This window comes from Olea europaea, chromosome 6, assembly GCF_002742605.1.
Source record: "Olea europaea var. sylvestris chromosome 6, O_europaea_v1, whole genome shotgun sequence".
NCBI classification, from domain to species: Eukaryota; Viridiplantae; Streptophyta; class Magnoliopsida; order Lamiales; family Oleaceae; genus Olea; species Olea europaea.
The window spans coordinates 9469352-9488314 of NC_036242.1; the positions used below are offsets into that span (position 1 = coordinate 9469352).

Below are 18963 nucleotides of genomic sequence, written 5' to 3' on the forward strand. Positions count from 1 at the left end.
CTATTCCATGATATATTTCCTCAAATTAATTGACCTCAAACATGGCCTAAGTTTTTAAGTTGGAACCCTCGAAACTTGATTATTTGTTTGCATGATGCTATAAACAATCGCCTAGGTAGGAAGCAATGTAACAAGGGCAGTCCAAAAGAGCGGCTAGGAAAGGCATTTTCTTCTAGTTAGCTCGTAGAGAAGTGATGTGTGTAAATGGTGTACAACCCCCTTACGATAAGGGAGCTCGCAATTTTTTTATTTGGCATAGCTAATACCAAGGTGTACAAATAACAAAATTTTAACTCGTACCTTTATTACAAGTGACTAGTCATTCCCATATTTCTTAAACATGTGAATGTTGCTCCTCAACAAGCTCAAATCAAAGCTTGAAGTGAATTAGTAGCCCTCAGGGCACATCTTCAAGTGGTAAAAGGAGAGAGTGAAAAAATCCAACTTTGCTTGAGGCTGCTGCGTCAAGGGTTCAAATCCTGAAATATGGATTTGGCTCTTGAGTAAGTGCAAGTGTACAAGCAACCTTCCACACTGTACCCTTGGAAGCATAACCTGCGATTTACCTCCCTCACGATACTCCAGAACAGGGGTGGTTGGAGACCCTTAAGGTTAGGGTTTAACCCCTTTTTTTTTTTTTTTTTTTTTGGAAGTGAATTAGTAAAAGAGCAATTAAGAAATATGGGAAGGAATGGATTTTTGCTCCATCCACCACTTAAAATATGCTCAACCAGTTTCTTGCCTACAGTTACTAGTACATGAAAAATTGAATCACATTGGTCAGACTACTTAGAAACTGGGCAAGAGATATTTTGGTTTTTGGCTTCAGCCATGTCTTTGATTCTTAGAGAGCTACCATTGGAGGCTTACATGTAAAAGGAAACAAATAAAATCGATCTGCAAATTAATGAGAAATAAGAAGAATGCAATTCCCAAAAGAAAAGATTTAACACACCACTTCACAAAAATTGATTTAGCATGACAATTGAAAAGTTCAGTCTAATTCTCGAAAACTAGAGAAATTTGGAATGGAAAAAGTGAATGGTATAATAAGATGACATTTCTGGTGGCAAAAATTTGAGATTAGGCAGCACCACTGGTACCCTTTCCCTTCTTCTTCTGGAGTTTCTTCATGTAAAACTCCAATTCTTTGCCCTCCAAAATATATCTACAAAATCAATTTCATACCACATCAGGAAAAAAGGACTGATAAATAAAATTCTATGCATGCAATGCAGCCAACAAATAAGTGACCAAAAATAAGTATTTACCAGATAAAACTCAATATGAAATAAAATTCTGGCTGTTAAACGAACACAACACAACATATATTTTCGCTAATTAAACATCCCCATTAGAGAAACAATCAAGGGAAAAAATATTAACAAACTTCCGAAGCTACAAATTTGAGCACAGAATTTTGACACCTTTTATTTCTTAATTAAATTGCCTCAGACGTTAAATTTTTTAGAAGCAAGCTAGCAAAATGGAAATTCAATTCACCGCAGTTAATTTGGCATCTATGGTGAAACTCATAAGAAAAGAGACGTTTGATCTTTTGATATTTCACTAGCCAAGAGAGAAAAAGAAGATGACAAAACATACCCATCAGCACGCCCACACTGTCCAGGACGTGAAGAGATTGAAGCTAGTAAACGGCCACTACCAAATTGCTCCTCAACATGGGGGTCAAGCTTGCGATCCTGTTGACGCTTTTCAATTTTTCTCAGGACATGGTTGCTCTTCTTCGTCTCTTCAGTAGCAGCAGCATCAGTATCCTAATTAAATCCCCATTAATTATAACTTATCAAAAGCTCTGAAAGGTATTTGTCATTAGACTTTGTTTCAAACTAAAGCATATGATACAAAACATGTGCACACAATTCACATCTCTCTCCTCTAAATCATGTCAAGACATTTCATACACCTTCCAGACTGGATCATCCAAATTCTTATTTTGCCCCAATTACACTAGGAAACTCCAACTTAGATATGACTGGCATTTTAATAATCAAACAATAACCATGGATACAAATAGAGTTAAATAAGTAATACAGAACAGGTATATTGGTAATTCTAGTTGACCTGTTTTTCACAATTATCCCCTGGTCTTTAGAACTATCCTCCACGATGCCTCCAAATATATCATATAGCTTTATTCATGGTCCAAATGCATCGCTATTCCATCAAAAATCAGTTCAGCTTCTAGCCTTCTAGTATATACCTAATTATATAATCCTAACTGGAGTAAAATGCAGTCTGAGCGACAAAAAAATACAGCCAACTTTGGTAGTCTAACCAAAAGTACTGGGTAAAATATCTGCTAAAGAGATGGAAAAGAAAGATAGTTCATTACTTCTTCTTTCTTGGCAGCTGTCTTCTTCTTGCGACCAATGTCAACACCATAATGCTGAAGATACCACTGCTTGAATGGTGCAGCATCCACTTGAACAATTGCACTCTTCACCAAAGTCTGGGTCCTAACCAACTCATTGTTTGATGCATTATAAACCACATCAAGTATACGAGTCTTCCTGGTCACAGCTTCACTACCCCAAGAGTAATTTCCAGTGTCCAACCTCAAGGCACGCCACTTCACATTACCTCCACGAACCCTCACCCTTCTTACTGTTTTGTTACTTGACAACTTAGTATTTGCTGGTTGTCTTCCAAGCTCATACCTTGAAATAGACAAAGAGTAAGTTAATCAAATAACAATCACAGACATATGGCATAATGGAATAATAAGATACATCAATCAGAATTCAGATCTATGTTTTAAAATCTACCTACTCTCAAAGTTATCATTCTATCACACAAGTTAAATATATATAAACTGATTAATGGTTGAATAAGTTAATTAGTAGCTGGGAATAGAAGGGGGAAGAATTCATTTCATTATTGGTGTGATCTTCAATAAAACACATTGTGAATTGCATTTAGATAATCCAACAGGGGGGACATGCAGAATCGAAATAATTCAAGGAGACACAAACACACACACACACACCCACAAAATGCCATCCTAGACATAGCAACCAATCAATTAGAATCACCAGTCAGAAAAGACAATATTTAAAATTAACCAAGTGAAAATTACTTTCTCTTCTTTCTCCAAGACTTCTTCTTGCCTCCAGTGGCTCTTCTCTTGTGCATCGAGTCCCGTGAAATACCTGTATACAAACATCATTACCGTCAATTCTATACAAAATAAGTACATAACACATTAAAAGACATTGGAGGGGAAATAGATCTGTTACCCATGATTGCAGGCGGTGGTTACTAAGGTTCCGGTGAGTCCTCTATTGATTGCAGAGGGAGAAACGGCGGTACAACTGAAAGCCGCTCAACAGAAATATTTGTGAATAGTCCAGTTAAAAAAACCCTAGTTGAGTTAATTACTTTAATGCCCTCGTATTTTAAACCAGACCCCAGACAACGCTGTTCGCAGTCATTTGAAGATGTCATTTCATGTCTTTAAAGCAAACACCTAAAAAATTATTGTATGAGACCCCCGATAATTATCATAAATTACATACAGACCCAAGATTTGTACATTGTTGGAATTTTGACTTTTTCCTTGGACAATTAAGTCAATATCTGGTCCTCATTTTCTAAATTTTATTTTATTTTTATATTTATTTTCAATCACATATTTTATTAACTTTTATCAAAATTTATGAAAAATAGGCTATTTAACTAAATGAAACAGGGGCAAGTTTACCATCTAGATTGGTGCCTATTAAACATTGCTCCTGTTTAAAACATTATTAGTCACTGATTTACACATTGTTCCATTCTTGTCACCAATTTTAAATTAGTCATGGTACTTCCATATTTATTTGAGTTGAGGCATTCTACCTTTTAAAATAATAAAATTCTTAAGTATTAAGACGAAAATGATGATGAGATTATGAGTTGTGTCAATGCTTTAGGTTTTAAGTTAAGTAGTTATGTATTTATAAATAACAATTTTTTAAGAAAATAAGACTTTTTAAGAATTTGGATGATAATTTCTGGATGGCAACGGCTAGGTCCACCTCTGTTCAAAACTTGCTTGGGATTTTTGGAAGGTAGGATTAATTTTGACCCATTTAGATATTAATTTATTTTTTAAATATCGTTATCTTTCATTTGTTCTTGCCTCGATTCCCCCTACAAGGTAAGGTGATGATTGAGAATTTTGCCATCTTCAATTCAATTTCGACGAAATTAGTAGTCCCTATTTTAATTTCGTGCTTTAGTTTCATTTTTTTTTTTTAAGTCACTTTTCTTCAATTAATTTTCAATCACTCATTCTTCTAACAAGATTATTTTACGAGTAAATTAATAAAAAAAATTAGTCATACATTCTCCAAAAAAAAACACTGTTATAAAATCTATTTTTTCAAACAAATAATAATGATAACAATGGAGCTTAAACAAACCCTAAATAAACAAAAGTTTAATGACTAATCTAGAATAAAAAAGTTTGGTGACCAAAACATAGCAATTTATAAGTTTGATGACAAAAATATTTTAATCCTTTTCCTAGGAGCTCTTGAGCTTGGAAAGAATCGAATCACGTTTTATAGCGTTGTTCCAGCCATGGAACAAAGCAAACAAGAACCCAATTCCGATTTTCGCCACCAAAAAGTTACACAGAACAAACTGTAGGATTTTGAGTTGTAGCACATAAAGCTGTTGATTGCAGAAAGCCCCAAACGCAAACGCCCGTTTCTATTATTTGATACAAACAGAAAACTCTTTAAAGTCTCTCTCCTATTCTTGGAAGTTCTGAAAATGGGGTTTTCTATTGCTAGTTCTAATTCATTTGGCCATTGTTATCTCATTCAAGATCATAGTCAAAGGACAGGAAAAAAGTTTGCGTCTTTTCATGGAAATTTCAAATTATCGACACTCTTCACCAGGGCTCAATCGAGAAAATCATTTTGCTGCAAATTAAAGGGCATTGATTTTCAAGAGAGAACAAGCCCAGCTGAGGTATGTTTTGGTGACAGATTTATCAGTATTTTTCGTTTACCGTATTATATCCCATCTCTAATAGATAGTTCAAGTTTGGTTGGCATGTGTTTAGGAGAATTATGCAGCTCTCAGACCTTTCAAAATAAACCTTGCTAGGAAGTTTGTATTCTCCGTACACGTTAAGCTTTTAGATAAGGTGGATCAAAAGTTTTAATACTAGAAAGAAAATGTTCTGCTTCCATTCAACCGTCGATTTATTAATTAGTAATTCGTTATGTCCATAATTTTAGTGTATGAACTATGAAGCTGTCGAATGGTAACATATCTTGTTTCTTTATATGTATTGTTTTATTATACATCATTAGCGGCCAACATAATTGAGTTTTGCTAGAAATGAACATGTTGAGTCGTGTGAATTTAACTCAATGGTGTTGCGAGGCAGCTATATAAATCATCCTTTTTCGACTCTGATCATATGAGGGTCCTCTTCAAAATTTAACCACTAGGATTTATGTATCCTATCTAATTACCTTGTTACATTTGAACTTGAATCAACCTCTTCATCCGGGCTTATTATCATACTAGTCCGGTCACTTTTCCTAACAGTTGCATCTAGACGTGTTCATTTTATTTTGGTAGCCAAATGTGCGCTGGCTACTACTCTACTTAACGTTTGTTTTTCGAAAAATAGGTGAAGGAGGAAATTGAGCAATGCTATAAACTCATACAAAGGCTTGGTAGAGGTGTTGTGTATTTGGGTTCTTCAAGGTTCGGACCTAACCATCCACATTATGCACAGGCATTCGAGTTGGGGAAGGAGGTAAGTTTATCATCCTATGCAAAGAAAATGATGCTTGTGATATCACTTCATTAATTGTTATTATTTATCAACTGAGTTTGAATACAAACCTAAGTAAATTGCAGATTCCTTTTCTGATGCATGAAGATATAAGAATTGCTTGATTCAGGCTCTCCAAATGCTATTTTAATTGGCAGATTTCAAGACTCTTGGATTGTACTTCATGGTCGGGGGCTGGACCCGGGCTCATGGACGCTGCAACTAAAGGTGCTCTGCAAGCAGGGAAGCCTGTTGGCGGATTTAAAATCGCTAAAGAAGCTGGAGAATGGACGGCTAGAAAATTTCATCCCTACTTACCATTAGACTGCTATCTTACATGCAGGTAAGTTAATTGCTGTCTCTTAAGTGTTTATCTACTCGGTTTAAGATAGTGGGCGTTTGTGAACTGCTCCAAACTACATGCAGATTCTTTTCTGCAAGGAAGCACGGGTTAGTGGATGCTGCTGTTAGAGCTAGTGACTCTGATCGGACGGCTGTTGTTGCCCTTCCTGGTGGGATTGGCACTTTAGATGAAGCGTTTGAAATTCTCGCATTGATTCAGCTTGAAAGAATCGGATCTAAGCTTCATGTTCCCTTTCTTTTGATGAACTACAACTCTTTTTATTCAAAGTTGCTCGATTTTCTTGATGATTGTGAGGTCTCGGGTACTCTTTCCAAGGGTGAGTTATCGTCATTGTGGAAAGTTTGTGACAATAACTTGGAAGCTTTGGCCTATCTTGAAGAATATTACAGCGTATCTAGGTTAAGAAATGACTACAAAACTGTCACTAATTAGACGTTGCAGTTGTAGTTTGACACTGACTTCTTTTCCCTTGATTATTTTCTCGTGGCATTTGTACCCTTCAATTGTTTGTTCGAGATGCTATATGGGATGTAATGTATTGGCAATGAACAAAACCTTAATGAATTGTCGTAGAAGAGACATTTTCCTCCAAAATTCCATTGACAGTTCATTAAAAACAGCTAGAAATGAAACATATAAGGTAGTACCTTCTATATAACAAAGCGGCCTGGAAAAAAAGGATGCCCACAAAAGGAAATCAGACACCCTACTAGGATTCGACTTTTAGAGCCGATTTTTACATACCAAATTTGACGGTAATTCTTGTTCTTCACCACGTTAGAGGTTACCAGATCCTCACATTCATGCAAGCAAAAGGCATAGAGGAGCAGAAGTGTGGGTAAATATAACAGTGTAAAAAAATCACAGCAACTACACAATTTTGATGACAACAACAGGCCAAATGTCAAAAAGAAAAACTTCTTCACATCCTTTCCTGATGCAGTGTAATGCAAAGTAGCAAATGCACTATTGATATTGTTCCTCAATGCAAATGTCAACTTCAATACAGGCTCTTCTGGGATAATGACTGCATTGAGAAATTTGGCATCTCTTGACCACACAAATAATATTGTTAGAGTGAGCATCAAACTATCACAGATGGAGGCACGCACACGGTGCTTGTCAATTATAATCCATATCGTTGAGGCAAAAACAAGCACTTTTGTTGAGAACTTTTTGTCCCTCCTAAGTAACGCATTTGTCACTTGGCTACTGCTAAACACTCTATGGACGATTTTGTTTACGCGGTTGGGGCTTCTGTTGGTCATGGCCTCTATCAAAGATTCAATCTGAAATAACATAACACAATCAAGAGAATTTGAAAGTCTCAGCGGCACTACCGTGGCCTCAATGATGATCTTCCATCGGCCATCTTGAAATTTATGTGTATGGATTCTTTCTGCTTGTGTTGTATCAGCGAACTTGAGAATTCTTGAATGTGGTGGTGAGCCTAATGGTGTATTAATAAGGATCTTGAATTTTTATAAAAACATTGCATAATAAAGTGTATATTTTGCTAATTATTTTTACAATTTTATTGAAAGACAAAATTTGAAAAGTCATGATTTTCAGATTTAGATTTTTAGCTAGTGTACATGTAGATTGGATTAATCAAACACGTCGTGTTGTTAAAATCAATCATCTTTCTCTCTGCATGTATATGTACTTCATATTTGAAGGTCGAAATGATAGACTTGAATGGATTGATATAAATGCAACAATCAAGAAGAAATCAAACATCAGTGTTTCTTGTTGAAAGGATCAAAAGACAGAGATTCTGACTCTCACTCAAAAAAATAAGGGTATCAATAAACTCGAAAAAATAAATAAATAAATAAAGTATTGCTGAGCATCGCGAGAAAAGAAAAATATAAATGCAGAGAGGTCCCATCAGTTATCTCATTGCAAGGACCCAAGTAGGGTACAGTGCGAATGCGACGCCACGAGCTTCGTTTCTCAGTAGTGTTCTTGATATATTGCACCAAATTCAGCCCTCCAAGCCTGATCATCATCATGCTGGAGTGTTGCTGTATCATGGTGCATTATATCGGAGTCTTCCCGGTAGAACTGGCGCAATGCAGCCTCTGGCAATCTGCTCTCTGCCAGGTACTGTTTCATAGTGATCATCTCCATCTTATGCTCTCTCTTTAGTTTCTCTATCTGTTTCTTTAACTTTTCATTTTCTTCAATTGTCGTTGTATTCTTCTCCTGCACAGATGTAAAAGGGATAATCAGGAAACATGTTATGGCACTATGATATCTTAAAACTGTCAAGGAACTAGCTCAGCACGCTCTAAGATTACAACCTCACGTATCTCAGCACGTGTTCAATAGGATAACGTGATTAAAATTAATTCTTACCTCGGCAACTGAAGCTGCTTCCTCAGCTTCTCTCAACCTAACAAGAAGTTCACCTGCAGCATGTACAGCTTCTGCTGTGTCTTTAAGCTGAATTTTAAGACTTTGATTCTCCTTCTTCAGTAATTCCCTTTCCCTCTCTCTTTCCACCCTCAAAGTGGAAAGCTCAGCAGCAAGGGACTTGGCGAAACGAGAGCCATGACCTTTTGCTCCCGCTTTTTTAGCTGCCCTTTTCACGTCTGCTATCCCTTCCATAATTGCTCGATGCTTTCCAACCAAGTCGTCATACTTCTCCTGCAGTTCAGCATAATGTTCTACCATTCTAGCATGCCCAAGAACAGATCTTTTTAGTACATCATCCAATTCCTCTGTGCACTTCTTCTCTAATCTCAATTCCATCTCTGCTTTTTCTGCTCTTTGACGGATGGACTCAAGATCAATTCTCAACTCATCAGTCAATGAAATCCAATCACTTTCCATTTCCATCCACCTTTCTCTTTCCTTCTCGAATTCTTCCTCATTATTACCTCGAGCATATGTGCTACTACTTCTCAACTGGATAGATTGCAACAACAAAGAGGATCTAAGCCTCTCAGTTGATTTGTTTGCTGGTGTTCCGGTGCATGACTTCAACTGGCTCCGAAGAATTTCAATTTCTTTGAGAAATGCTTCCCTCTCTTTCACATCAAAAGACTTCTTCATGCAAGAATCTAAGTCCTCGTGGACGTCTTTTATTTCACACTTCTCCTTTATAAACTCTGGCTCATGATTTTCATCATTATTCCATTCCAGAAGCTGGGAACAATAACCACAGATCCATAAGGACATGAACCATCGACATTGATGACTGAGGATTCAGCAAGTACAGTTACTAACCTTATCATGATTATTTAGCGAGTGGCATTTCTCATTTTCATGCTCGTAGATTTGTGGCAGTTGGTCCTTCAGGTCACTGAGACTAGAAGAACTGCAACGTCCACTGTTCTTATCATTCTTGCATTTGCATTGCTCTAACTGCAGCAGTAAATCAGGGTATCAAAATTATTGTGGTATCTTGAATGAGCATGTCACACAGTTTACAACAGGAAAAGAATCTGTTACCAATTGGTTTAGATGCTCAATTTTAGCTGCTTGCTTCTTACAAATGCTATCAAGCTCCCTCTCTCTCTCCAAGGCCAGAGCTAGGTCATTCTCTGTATCCTGTTAAAAAGGACAAAAATGAGTTTTAGCAATTATGATATAACCTAGATTTGCATCACAAGCAATTTCTGACAAACCTTGGTTGCCAATCCATTAAAACTTTCTGACTTATCCACTGGTATCAATAATTTTCCCAAGCCATCCTCAACATCCTTAGCAGCAGCACTCTTGCATTTCATACACACAAAGGAAGCAGATGGTGCATCAGAAAATTGTCCATCTTCTGGCAAGGTTTGAACGGAAACATCTGCCTTATTGATTGATGGACCTGAATTGAGTGCCAAGTGTTTAAAAGAGAACGAAACAGATGATCTAGCTGATGCCGAGTTCTTCTGCTGACAATCAATTATCTGTAAGCCTCTGTGCAGACTAGCAGCCAAAGAATCTGTAGTTCCTGGAAACATTCGACTTGACCTTAAAGAGGAATTATTCTGATCACATTGTTGGTGCGAATGCTGTAACACGTCCAGATTACTGGAAGATTCTATCATATCATCCTGATTGGGAAGAATACTTGACGAGAAAACTGTGCTTCTCCTTTGGGAATTGCTTATTTTTGGACTCTCAGATAACAAAGGATCTTCCAGGACTGTGAGCCGATGGCTTCCACTGATTGATAGGCTCCTCCTCGAAGGAGAATTGATGGCCATTGATTTCTTGGAAAGGTTATCAGGTTCAGTATTATTTGAATGTAGCAATTCTGTTTGAGTTACTCTTGAATTTATTTCTTCATTTTCACTCTCTTCTGAACAGCTTAAATAATGTTCACACATCAAGTCTGCCTCACTACCTTCTGCAGAGTATAATTGGGAGCATTCTCCGTTCTCAGAACTATTTAAATTATCAATCTGAAGTCCTAGTTCTTTCACATCTTCCTCATTGATGCATATTTCTTCTTTAGAACCTTTGTCTACTTGAGGTAAAATCAATGAACGGTTCAAGCTCAATCTTAACTGATTCAAGCTTTCACGTGCACTTCTTCCTTTGAAAAGTCCAATGTTGCTCCTAAATGAGTTGCACGAACTGAACTTGGTTCTTATAAGTTCCTCCTGCATCAAATCAAGGACCAATGAATGGATTAAACTAAATGATATCTCCACTGAAAACAAGTCAGGAACACATGAAAGGTAGATCACCTTCAGCTGTCGAATCTGATCGCTTAAATCATTAACAGCATCCTCTGCTATCTCATTAACTATAGGCTCATTCTTCATGAGCTTTGCCCTCTGTGCAAATCTGAGTGTCCTTAAGGTTTCACCATTACACCTAGATATAAATAAAACAAAAGAGAGATAGAGGGAGAAACTATAAGAAAGGGAAACAACGAGAACCTATATATAGTTGACTATGCTCATGAGTTAAGTGAAAATATAGATCCAAAAAGATCATAACCACCAGAATCACTATCTACTCAAAGAGCATGGGTGTCAAGACCATGGTACCATTTATTATTTTATTTGTTTAGGAAAAGGAAAATCTTATGGTTTGAAATACTTGTTATCAGGAGCAATGGAACAGATAATGGAGAGTTTAGCATTGCCGCCAAATGATTCTCTCAGCAGATGTGTTAGACAGGAACTTCTAAATGGAATGTCTTCAGATTTTCCATTATGTCTATCTCCAGCAATATTTACCAAGTGCCTGCACCAATCAGATATATCAGGAAAAATTACCAAAATTGGTTATAAACTAGTATCTGCAGGATAAGATTTAAGATAATTTTAGCATAAAATATACGTCAAAGGTTATTAAGAGTACTTTTGAAAAATATCCTTGACTTCTATAGCATCAATATGCTTGTTATTTAATCATTCACTACAAAATTCTATTTTTAACACCAAAAACACTTCCAGAAAGTTTCATACTTGGGTACTAGTTTCTTTCAACATAAACAAGACAGATAATATAGATTTCAATTAATTTTAGTTAACAGGTTTAGGGATAATATAATATAATGAAACATTATGTGCAAAAGGTGAAAGGAAAAAAGATCAGCATCAGAAAACCATAACAGCCGAAGATTACCAGAACCAACGAAGCATTCGGTTATTCATTGTACATACCCAAGTTTTGACATGGACTTCTTTATGTATTTTCCTTCTTTCACATGCTCTTTAGTAGCACCATCAAGCACAATCCTGTCAAATCCGGCGAGGTCTATCAAGCTGATTCTACTAGTCTTAGAACTACCAAAGCACTTTGATGTGGATTCCTGAGGCATTGTATTGCAAGAAAATGAATGAAGTACAGGTTTCAAAATTTAAACTAGATGTCAAACTGATCATATTAAAATGAATGAGATTTTCAGAATAAAAGGTTACTCATTCGAGCCTATAAGCTTTCAATACAAAGGCCACACTACATTCTAATAGGTTTGTTGCTCTTCTATGAAAGCAAAAAATATATTAATCAAATGTCCACAAAAGTTTTGCTTAGTATCTTAAATACCATGAATCGTAGACTAGAAGAAAACTGCAAAAGAAGTGTTTTGGAAGAATGTTACCACCACATAAAATTAGATAATATTTAAAAGTACTTGTAACTAAGCCATTTGCAAATATTACCTTGCACCAGGACTCGATTATACATGTAAATATAATATGGGATCTTGAGCTCTTTGAATTTATACTTGTAGCTCCAACCTTTCTACTTGAAAGTCCCTGCAGCATAAAAGTAACTTAAAAGATATCCTGCAAAGTACCTAAAATAATTGCTGGAAGCATCCATTGAAATGACACATAACACAAACACCAAGTTAAACCAATGCAAGCCCAGTAAAAGCAAACTAAAAATATTTAACTTTCAAACCGTCGTGTTAGATACCTTGATCAAAATTTGGGTGACATCCTCATAGCTGGTCACATACTCTTCGGACAAATTCTCAACATAAAATCCAATTTTTTCATCATTCTTTATCTGGAACAGTTCTCAAACATACCAAGTTAACCATAAATATACATGAAACTCACTTAAGCGCTATCAAAAGGAAAACTGCTGATTTTTTTGTCTGGAAAATCACCTCTAGATTTCTATGTGTCGGATCAAGTAGATCCCCAATTTTCTCATTGTACACCTGCAGCATTAGATCGTCCATGATCATTTTCTCCATGCAGTAATATAAAGGCAACGTCATTTCATAAAATAAATACACAAATAAAACTGTTACCTCAAGAAAGGAGCATCGACACTGATAATTTATCTTTTTGCCATCAGAATTGTCTTGGTCCTTCATGAATTATACAGAGATACAATCAATGTCAGATTCAGATAAACGCTTTTTCTTCTCTAACCAGAGGAAGAACTATAATCTACCTTTTGAATCTCAGAGAATAGATTCTGGAAAATGCGTGGCACAATGCCATGAAGACCACTGACTGATGAACCATCCTCGACCATTGCACTGGGGGGTCCCCACATTGTGTAAGTCTTTCCACTCCCAGTCTAACAATAATCAATCAAGATTTTCTTTTTCAAAGTTTACACGGCAAACAAAAGGAAGCATCAAAATTAGTTATGTGGTTAAAACTACCTGTCCATAAGCCAATATTGATGTGTTGTAACCTGCTAATGCATCCTTAACTAAACCGGCACCAACTAATTGATACACGTCCTCCTAAAATCATGGACCCACAAATTTATAAATCGAATTAGATCCTTGTGTTTTTTCTTCAATGAAATGGCCTTTAAATTCATTAACATTTCCTCTTGAGGATCTTTGAGTTAATAAAAAGGACAGTAGGTTAAAGTATTCATTGCAACAGAATATGCAAAACAATGGAGAATTTCAAAAATAATTCCAAACCTGAGATGATTTTGAGTCTAAAACTGAATCAAATGTGTAGGTTCTATCACCAACCGATACTGAATCCTTAGAAACTTTCCTAATCATTCCATCTCTACTTCCATGGCCATTAGCTGGCCTGATCCTCAATACAACCTACACATACACCCAAAATCAAATACACTTGAAATTAACATAATTAAACAAATAGCAAAAAAAGCTAAGATTAACAATATTCACCATCTGAAAATCAAAAATAGATTAGATTTAGTTAAATTGGCATACTGATATTATTAAAACAACTCCAAGCACAAAATCTATCCCATCCAGTATTACTAGATTAACAAATATAATATTTAGTAACATTAACTACGGGATTTGAAAATTATAGTAACTTTCTATTACCTTGACTGGTGGATCTGGATCTGCAGGAAATTTTTCCTGGGCAACAGATGAGGTGAATTCTTCTGTATAGCTATTGACATTGGGTTTGGTTGATGCTTTTTTTGGGAATGGAATTGAGGCCGACAAAGGGGGGTCATTAATCTGGATGTTGGGATTTATCGGTGCAATGTTTTCACCGTTCAATTTGGACCTTGAACGGTGGTTTGAATTCATCTTCTGCTTTGATTTGGGAAGTAAGTTCTTGAACGGTGAAACAGAAGCAGAGATGCTTCCCAGGAATCTGTTCTCTGAGACTTCGGAATTAAACTTCATGGTTATCTAATTAGTTACAGAAGTTTGTGCTTGCTAGATCTGATCGAAAATGAAGAAAATTTTTGCATCTGAGAGAGAAAGAGAAGGGTTTATTTTGAATGCTGGGAGAAGAAGAACGTTAAAAGAGTTGTAAAATGTGACCGTTGGGAAATGCATCTGGAGCGTTTAAAATTTCAAACTGTTTGTAATGACGAAAAAGACCTTCCGTAATCATTAAATCATTTTGGATCACAAAGTTTTGAGGCTCATTAAGAAGTCGGGCCCGCTATCAGTTGATAAATAAGGAGTGCTCAACTGGGCTAGGCAAGGTGGAAGGAACAAAATAAGGAAAAAATTAGGAATAGTTACGTAAATACCCATAAAATTAGGGACATTTAGAAAAGTCATTCTAATTGTTATGTTGAAGTAAAAAATACTGTCTATTTTTTTCCCCAACAAACGCCAGATTTCATCTTCTTAACCAATTATCCCACCCTTCACCATCTGACACACCACCGGACCCTTCCCTGTCCCAAGCCACGCACTTCTATTGATAGGCTTTTTATATTGTGTACTTTTTTGAATTGATAATAATTCATATTTCATTCTACTAATTTTGATTTTTTTTAGTTAATATATATTGTAATTGAGATTTGCTCACTCCGTTAAAATTTAGAAATAGCAACAGTTCTATAAGAATGTGATAAAAACTTTTAAAAAGTGAAAGAAAAAAAAAAAAAAGTAACAAAAATTTAAAAAAAGGCGTCGAACACTCAAAAAAATTCTACAAATTCTAACAATTCAAGAAAAAAGTAACAGAAATTCAAAAAAAAAAGTGATGGACGCTTAAAAAAATAAATTCTATAAATTAAAAAAAGTAATGCACTCAAATAAGTGATAGATGTTCCAAAAATAAATTCTACAAATTCAAAAAAGTGACAAATACTAAGAAATATTCTACAAATTCAAAAAAGTGACAAAAATTTAAAAAGTGACAAATGCTGAAAAAAATAAATTCTACAAATTCAAAAAAGTGACACGCTTAAAAAGTGACAGAATTTCAAAAAAAAATGACAAATGCTCAAAAAAACAAATTCTACAAATTCAAAAAAAAGTGACAGACGTTAAAAAAATAAATTTTACAAATCCGAAAAAGTGACAGCAACTCAAAAAAGTGATAGAATTTTAAAAAGAGTGACAGACGTTCAAAAAAATAAATCCTACAAACTCGAAAAAGTGACAGCAATTCAAAAAAGTGATAGACATTCAAAAATATTCTACAAATTCAAAAAAGTGACATACTCAAAAAAGTGAAAAAAAAAAAGAAAAAAAAAAAAAAAAAAGTGACGGATGTCAAAAAAATAAATTCTACAAATTCAAAAAAGTGACACACTCAAAAATTGACAGAAGTTCAAAAAAAGTGACAGACGCTCAAAAAAACAAAATCTACAAATTCCAAAAAAAATGATACACACAAAAAAGTGATAGACGCTAAAAAAAATCTACAAATTCGAAAAAGTGACTCAAAAAGTGATGGAATTTCAAAAAGAGTGACAGATGTTCAAAAAAATAAATTCGAAAAATTGACAAAAAAAAAAGTGTTAGTAATTAAAAAAAGTGACACACTCAAAAAAATTCTACAAATTCAAAAAAGTGACACACTCAAAAAAAGTGATAGATGCTCAAAAAAATAATTTCTACAAATTCAAAAAAGTGACACTCAAAAAGTGACATACGATCAAACAAATAAATTCTACAGATTCGAAAAAGCGATGCACTAAAAAAATGTGATAGCAATTCAAAAAAGCGACACATTCTAAAAATTCTACAAATTCAAAGAGGTAACACACTCAAAAAAGTAACAGAAACTTAAAAAAAAAAAAAAAAAAGTGATAAATGTTACTTTTAAAAAAGTGACACAATTTTTATAAAAAAAGTGACATCTTTAATATGACATATAACGTCACTTTTATTAAAAAAAAAAAAAGAAAAAAGGAAAAAAAAAAAAGAAGATGTGATATTTGTCATTAAAAAGGTGACATAAATAAAAAAGGTAAGTGGAAAAAGTGACAAATACTAAAAAATTGATAAAAATTTAAAAAGTGGCAATAATTTAAAAAAGTGACGAATTCAAAAAAAAGAAGTAACACAAATTCAAAAAAGTTACACTGATTAAAAAAAGAGACAAACGCTTTCTCTCTCTCTCTCTCACACACACACACACACACACACACACACAGAGAAACTACAGCATCGACGATGTGTTACATTGCTACAACATTGTGGCCTGAGCGCTGCTACACCATCAAGGCCTGACCTCCTGCTCTCTTTTCGAAAATAGATTGATTACTAAATTATGAGACAGATCTAGTTTGAAATTCTTAATAAGATTGGCAAAACTTTTTGGTAAGGTTCCTGAAAGTTTGTTCTAGGATAAATCCAATGTGTTGAGGGCATGGAATTTGCTGAGAAAATCAAGGATTGGCCTCGTTAGGACATTATGTTGTACTTCTAGATAACCCTGTTTTGTTGATATTGAGTTTGAGCTAAGTTAATTGAGTCAACTTACTGAATGAACTTGCTTTCATTCTGCCCTTACCAAGTGTATCCTGTATTTTCTCGTACAATCAATTAACATGCATGTCAAAAAGTTTTTGACCCCAGATTTCACTAAACTTTGTGTTCATGTTAACCATTTAACACCATATCGCAGTGAATAAATACTCTCTTTGTCCTTTATTTTAATCTGCTTTAAAAAGAACATCACTTGAAAATAACAGATAAAATATTTCATTTAGATTACAAAATTTCAAATTCAACTAAGTTATAAAAAATTGAGAGAAATATACGAACTCATTTCAACTATTTCATTTAGAAACCATTGTATCCACATAATATGTTACAGCACTTTAGCATGTTCGAAGAAACGGCGCAACTGTTAGTATTAGGCACTTCTAGAAAGAGTTAAAAATTATATTGGTGGTAATTGTAGTTGGTGGTGGTGCTTGCTGGGGAGGTGAGGTGCAGGCAATAATGGCACAATGTGGTGGCGATGGCGATAGAGTGGTGGTGATAACACAGCTAGTGGTGTGATGGAATAGGACGAAGAGTGTTATTGTAACCAATAATTTGGGTAATTGTGACAAATAAATAAATCAATCAATTTATTTGTGACTTAATAAATAGTAAGTGTCGATAAAATAGATAATTTGTGATCAATAAATAATACACGACCTAAAAAATGTGGAATTACAACTAAATCTGTAATCGTAACTCCCAATTTCTTAAGTTATGACCAATTAATTTGATAATTTTATGATCTAGAATAATTTGATTTATGACCGTTAAATAAGTTGTGACCTATAAAAATTGTGATTTGTGATCAAGAAATAAGTTGTAATCAATTAATTTATGTTCGAGAAATAACTTGTGATCAATTAATTTAATAATTTGTAATCGTAAAATAAGTTGTAACCTTTAAAATTTGTGACCAAAACATAAGTTGTAACCTATAATATAGGTCTTTGATTAATATAAGTTGTCAGATAACAATATATCATAATTAGATAACAAGTCACAATGATCACATTACAGAGCACAAACATTCATAGTAAATACCTACATGGTAACAAACGGTCACAAATATTACAAACTCAATCACATTCAATTACAGTTAACATATAAAAGGATATGAATAGTCACAATTAACATAAAAGTTGTTACAAAAAGCACTATTCTAAAAGGCGATCATAGACGCCACTAATGCGCTATGCACGGCTGAAATATCAAGTCAAGTGACCTGACGCCTTATTTTACAGCCAACAACAATCGTTAATCATTAGACACGCTTAGGCGCAGTTATGCGGACCTAGGCACATAGAATTATCTTTTTTTCATTATTTATTCATTTATTTATTGACAATTCTTCTAAGTTAAAATTTAAATATTGATTTCTTATCTTCGTGGTTTTAAATTCAAAATAGTCACTTGAAGCCTTAAAAAAAACTCCCAAAATTCCTATTTATTTACTATTTAATATTGACATTTGGAACTTATATTTTTGTTGAAAACTTTGGAAAAATGTATAAATTTCCTATAATTTTGTTTTAGATGTTTGGTAGGTATTATTTTTAATTATTAAAAGATTTTTCGATTCATTAAAAGTTTAAATAAGAAAATGCATTTTTATGCTTTTTTTTACGCCTATAACTCGCCTAAGCTCACATAGCCCATTTGGCCTCCATGCATCACTATGCATTATGCCTTTTAGAACACTAACAGAAAGTTATTGTTCACATATTAGAATACAAAACACTATTAACATAGACATAGTTACACACGGTCACAGTTACGACGATGCTAGTCAAATATAATCAAAGTTAAGAAAGATCACATTTAAGAAAGACTTGGCTATAGACAGTCACAATTTGGGATATCTGGTCATATACAATTAAAGTTAAGATAAATTTGATCACAGACAATCACGTTGAAGACAAAACTAATTACAAACATAGTCATAGAGAATCACATTTGACGGAAAAAATGGTCACGGACTATTTTCGCAAGATAATTATGTTTACAACAACAATTTTAGATTAACAAGTTCATACAAAAATAGAATTATGCTTCTTGTACATTCCTAGTTGACAATTTTATTGACATCCCTACTATATATAAGAAATTTGGGCCATTAATTGGGAACGGTGTTGTTAAAATCAATATACATATTTGCCAATTCACATGACGTCTAACTTGATGTAC

General features: G+C 34.4%; 4 protein-coding genes across 4 annotated transcripts; 1 reads left to right on the forward strand and 3 right to left on the reverse strand.

Annotated features, from left to right (window-relative positions):
- Positions 1-910: 910 nt before the first annotated feature.
- LOC111395764 (40S ribosomal protein S8-like) lies at positions 911-3415 on the reverse strand. The gene is made up of 5 exons (XM_023021900.1): positions 3261-3415; positions 3101-3173; positions 2357-2681; positions 1606-1778; positions 911-1168 (listed from the first exon to the last, which is right to left on the reverse strand). The coding sequence occupies exons 1-5, from the start codon at positions 3262-3264 to the stop codon at positions 1084-1086; spliced, it is 660 nt and encodes a 219-aa protein (XP_022877668.1). The 5' UTR covers positions 3265-3415; the 3' UTR covers positions 911-1083.
- Positions 3416-4542: 1127 nt separating this feature from the next.
- LOC111395765 (probable cytokinin riboside 5'-monophosphate phosphoribohydrolase LOGL10) lies at positions 4543-6731 on the forward strand. Its single transcript, XM_023021901.1, has 4 exons — positions 4543-4983; positions 5657-5785; positions 5962-6146; positions 6230-6731. The coding sequence occupies exons 1-4, from the start codon at positions 4783-4785 to the stop codon at positions 6597-6599; spliced, it is 885 nt and encodes a 294-aa protein (XP_022877669.1). The 5' UTR covers positions 4543-4782; the 3' UTR covers positions 6600-6731.
- Positions 6732-6797: 66 nt separating this feature from the next.
- On the reverse strand, positions 6798-7907 carry LOC111395123 (reticulon-like protein B3). Its single transcript, XM_023021136.1, has 2 exons — positions 7862-7907; positions 6798-7617 (listed from the first exon to the last, which is right to left on the reverse strand). Exons 1-2 carry the CDS (start codon positions 7905-7907, stop codon positions 6818-6820), a joined length of 846 nt encoding a protein of 281 aa, XP_022876904.1. The 3' UTR covers positions 6798-6817.
- Positions 7846-14353, reverse strand: LOC111395766 (kinesin-like protein KIN-12F). Its single transcript, XM_023021902.1, has 16 exons — positions 13912-14353; positions 13528-13662; positions 13255-13338; positions 13038-13166; positions 12892-12951; positions 12745-12798; positions 12549-12641; positions 12290-12385; positions 11789-11937; positions 11220-11366; positions 10862-10991; positions 9803-10774; positions 9627-9725; positions 9402-9539; positions 8529-9320; positions 7846-8375 (listed from the first exon to the last, which is right to left on the reverse strand). The coding sequence occupies exons 1-16, from the start codon at positions 14221-14223 to the stop codon at positions 8124-8126; spliced, it is 3642 nt and encodes a 1213-aa protein (XP_022877670.1). The 5' UTR covers positions 14224-14353; the 3' UTR covers positions 7846-8123.
- Positions 14354-18963: the final 4610 nt, after the last annotated feature.

Bases quoted from the DNA above. Each gene is read 5' to 3' on its own strand.
- LOC111395764 (XM_023021900.1), bottom strand. The intron at 2,682-3,100 runs GTAATTTTCACT...GTCTATTTCAAG, and splicing joins TCTTGGAGAAAGAAGAGAAA to GTATGAGCTTGGAAGACAAC. The intron at 1,169-1,605 runs GTATGTTTTGTC...TTGATTTTGTAG, and splicing joins CAGTGTGGGCGTGCTGATGG to ATATATTTTGGAGGGCAAAG.
- LOC111395765 (XM_023021901.1), top strand. From the start codon at position 4,783: ATGGGGTTTTCTATTGCTAGTTCTAATTCATTTGGCCATTGTTATCTC. The intron at 4,984-5,656 runs GTATGTTTTGGT...TTCGAAAAATAG, and splicing joins AGAGAACAAGCCCAGCTGAG to GTGAAGGAGGAAATTGAGCA. The intron at 6,147-6,229 runs GTAAGTTAATTG...AACTACATGCAG, and splicing joins GACTGCTATCTTACATGCAG to ATTCTTTTCTGCAAGGAAGC.
- LOC111395123 (XM_023021136.1), bottom strand. From the start codon at position 7,907: ATGTTTGATTTCTTCTTGATTGTTGCATTTATATCAATCCATTCAA. The intron at 7,618-7,861 runs GTCTATCATTTC...ATACACCATTAG, and splicing joins ATTTATATCAATCCATTCAA to GCTCACCACCACATTCAAGA.
- LOC111395766 (XM_023021902.1), bottom strand. From the start codon at position 14,223: ATGAAGTTTAATTCCGAAGTCTCAGAGAACAGATTCCTGGGAAGCATC. The intron at 13,339-13,527 runs GTTTGGAATTAT...CCATGATTTTAG, and splicing joins TAGACTCAAAATCATCTCAG to GAGGACGTGTATCAATTAGT. The intron at 12,952-13,037 runs GTAGATTATAGT...TAATTCATGAAG, and splicing joins TATTCTCTGAGATTCAAAAG to GACCAAGACAATTCTGATGG.